A 1,870-nucleotide genomic window follows, 5' to 3' on the forward strand; every position below is an offset into this window, starting at 1 on the left:
GCTGTCCCCAGAGGAGCCGTCGGGCACGGAGGCTGCGGCTGCGGCTGCGGCTGGAGAGGAGGGTTTCGGCGCGAGAGCGGCCCCGGATCCCAGCCAGCCAGCCAGCCGGTCGGCCGGCCAGCCCGGGCGCGGAGCGGCCGAGCGCAGCCCAGCCCAGCCCAGCCCAGCGCAGCCCAGCCCAGTCCAGTCCAGCCCCGCGCGTGTGGCCAGTCCCTGCTCCCGCCGCCGCCGCCGCCGCTGCTGCTTCTGCTTCTGCTTCTGCTTCTGCTGCTTTTGCCGCCGCCGCTGCCGCTGCCGCTGCCGCCGGCTGGAGGTAAGGTGAACCAGCGGGCAGCGCCCGCACTGCACCGCACCGCACCGCACCGCACCGCCCTGCACTGCCCTGCCCTGCCCAGCTGAGCTCTGCAGCCGGGGCTGGGGCGCTGCTGCCTCTGCTCTCTCAGACCTAGGGAGAAGCGGGGCGCACGGAACGCAGCCGGGGAGCTGCCTCGGGGATCTGCTCTCCCTTTTGGACAAAAACAACCCCCCGGTAGCCTCGTCTGCCCCGTGCCCGCGCTTCCCTCCCCTTCCCTGGAGCTTGGGCCGATCTCTACGTTCCCGAGGGTGGCTGCCCGGGGCTCCAGCCGGCCGCCGGTCCGGACATTCTCGGCCGGATTATCTCAGAACGCCTCGCCCGAACGAGTGCTGCCTTGCGTGCGGCGCTTTGCACCGGAGGCAAGCGCCAGGGCTGGCTCTGCTGCACCGGGCAGGAAGGGGGAGTGCAGGGGGCACGGGGTGCGGCCCGCCCAGTGCCACATCTTGGCTCCCAGCACCGGGCGAGGGGCTTCCTGGGCTCGCGGGCTGGTTTACCCCAGCCTCGGAGCGCCTTCTCCCTAACAGGGAGACGGGAGGCAGCTGAGGGCCAGACTGAGGGGAGGGAGTCCCCGGCGGTGTACTGCTGCACCAGAGCTCCAGGGCTGGGGGGCTGCAAGGTGGGTCGGGCTGAAGGCTAGGGCGTGCTCAGGTCGGAGGTTTGGGGGTGCAGCAAATAAGCGGCCAGGTGCTCTAGAACCCCGGGGTATCAGAACTGGAAATGACCTTTCGGCACAGACTCTCCCGCGAAATCGTCTAGCTGACTAGCAGAGGGGGGCAAGGAGAACCTTCTTGGAAGCCAGAACGGAGATCCGAGAGCCGGGAAGGACCTTGGCACCGAGACCTGAGAATGTCAAAGCTGGGAGGGGTCTTAGAACGTAGAACCGAGAATGTCAGAGCTGCGAGGGCCCTTGTAACATAGAACACAGGATGCCAGAGCCGGCGGGCGGGGGATCTTAGAACGCCGAGCGGAGAATGTCAGCTAGGAGGGCCCCTAGAACACAGAATGCCGGAGGGGCCGTTAGAACCCCAGCGCACGGAATATCCGAGCTGGGAGGAGCGAACAGCGCGTCCACTGTCAGAATGCAGGGGGCCCAGGGCCCTCGGAGGCCGCCGGCCTTGCAAACTTGCCCGATGGCCCTTGCAGCCCTTCTCTATTGCATTTTAGCCCGGAGACGGGGGGACCCCTCGAGCGAGCCCCCTTGGGTAGAGAGTGTGTGCGTGTGTATTGCATGTGTGTATGTGTGTGTGCGCGCGCCCGCGCCTGCCTCTGCCTGTGTGTGTGTGTGTGTGTGTGTGTGTGTGTGTGTGTGAGAATCCTGAGCTGCTTGTTGTTGTTGGGTTTTTTCCCCAGAGCCCCCCCCTCCCCTCCCGTAGGGGCTGGACGACCCTCCTCTGCATCCTCCCCCCCTCCCCTCCCCCTCCTCCCCCAGCGGTGCAGGCGCCTGGTAACACAAAAGGGAAGGGGGTGGGGGGAGAGGAGAGGAGAGGAGAGGAGAGAAACTTCTCCACCCTCGAG

The 1,870-nt window shown here is 67.2% G+C and overlaps 1 protein-coding gene across 1 annotated transcript in view; it reads left to right on the forward strand.

The window, feature by feature from the left end:
* Window positions 1-1,326: 1,326 nt before the first annotated feature.
* The window catches only part of MYCN (MYCN proto-oncogene, bHLH transcription factor), a 5,952-nt gene continuing 5,408 nt past the window's right edge, over window positions 1,327-1,870 (forward strand). The window contains exons 1-2 of the mRNA XM_027855641.1: window positions 1,327-1,557; window positions 1,706-1,799. Coding sequence (XP_027711442.1) covers window positions 1,327-1,557; window positions 1,706-1,799 — 325 coding nt within the window. The remainder of the gene's footprint in view (window positions 1,558-1,705; window positions 1,800-1,870) is intronic.

This window comes from Vombatus ursinus, unplaced genomic scaffold (assembly GCF_900497805.2).
Source record: "Vombatus ursinus unplaced genomic scaffold, bare-nosed wombat genome assembly UNPS02010980.1, whole genome shotgun sequence".
Taxonomy (NCBI): Eukaryota; Metazoa; Chordata; class Mammalia; order Diprotodontia; family Vombatidae; genus Vombatus; species Vombatus ursinus.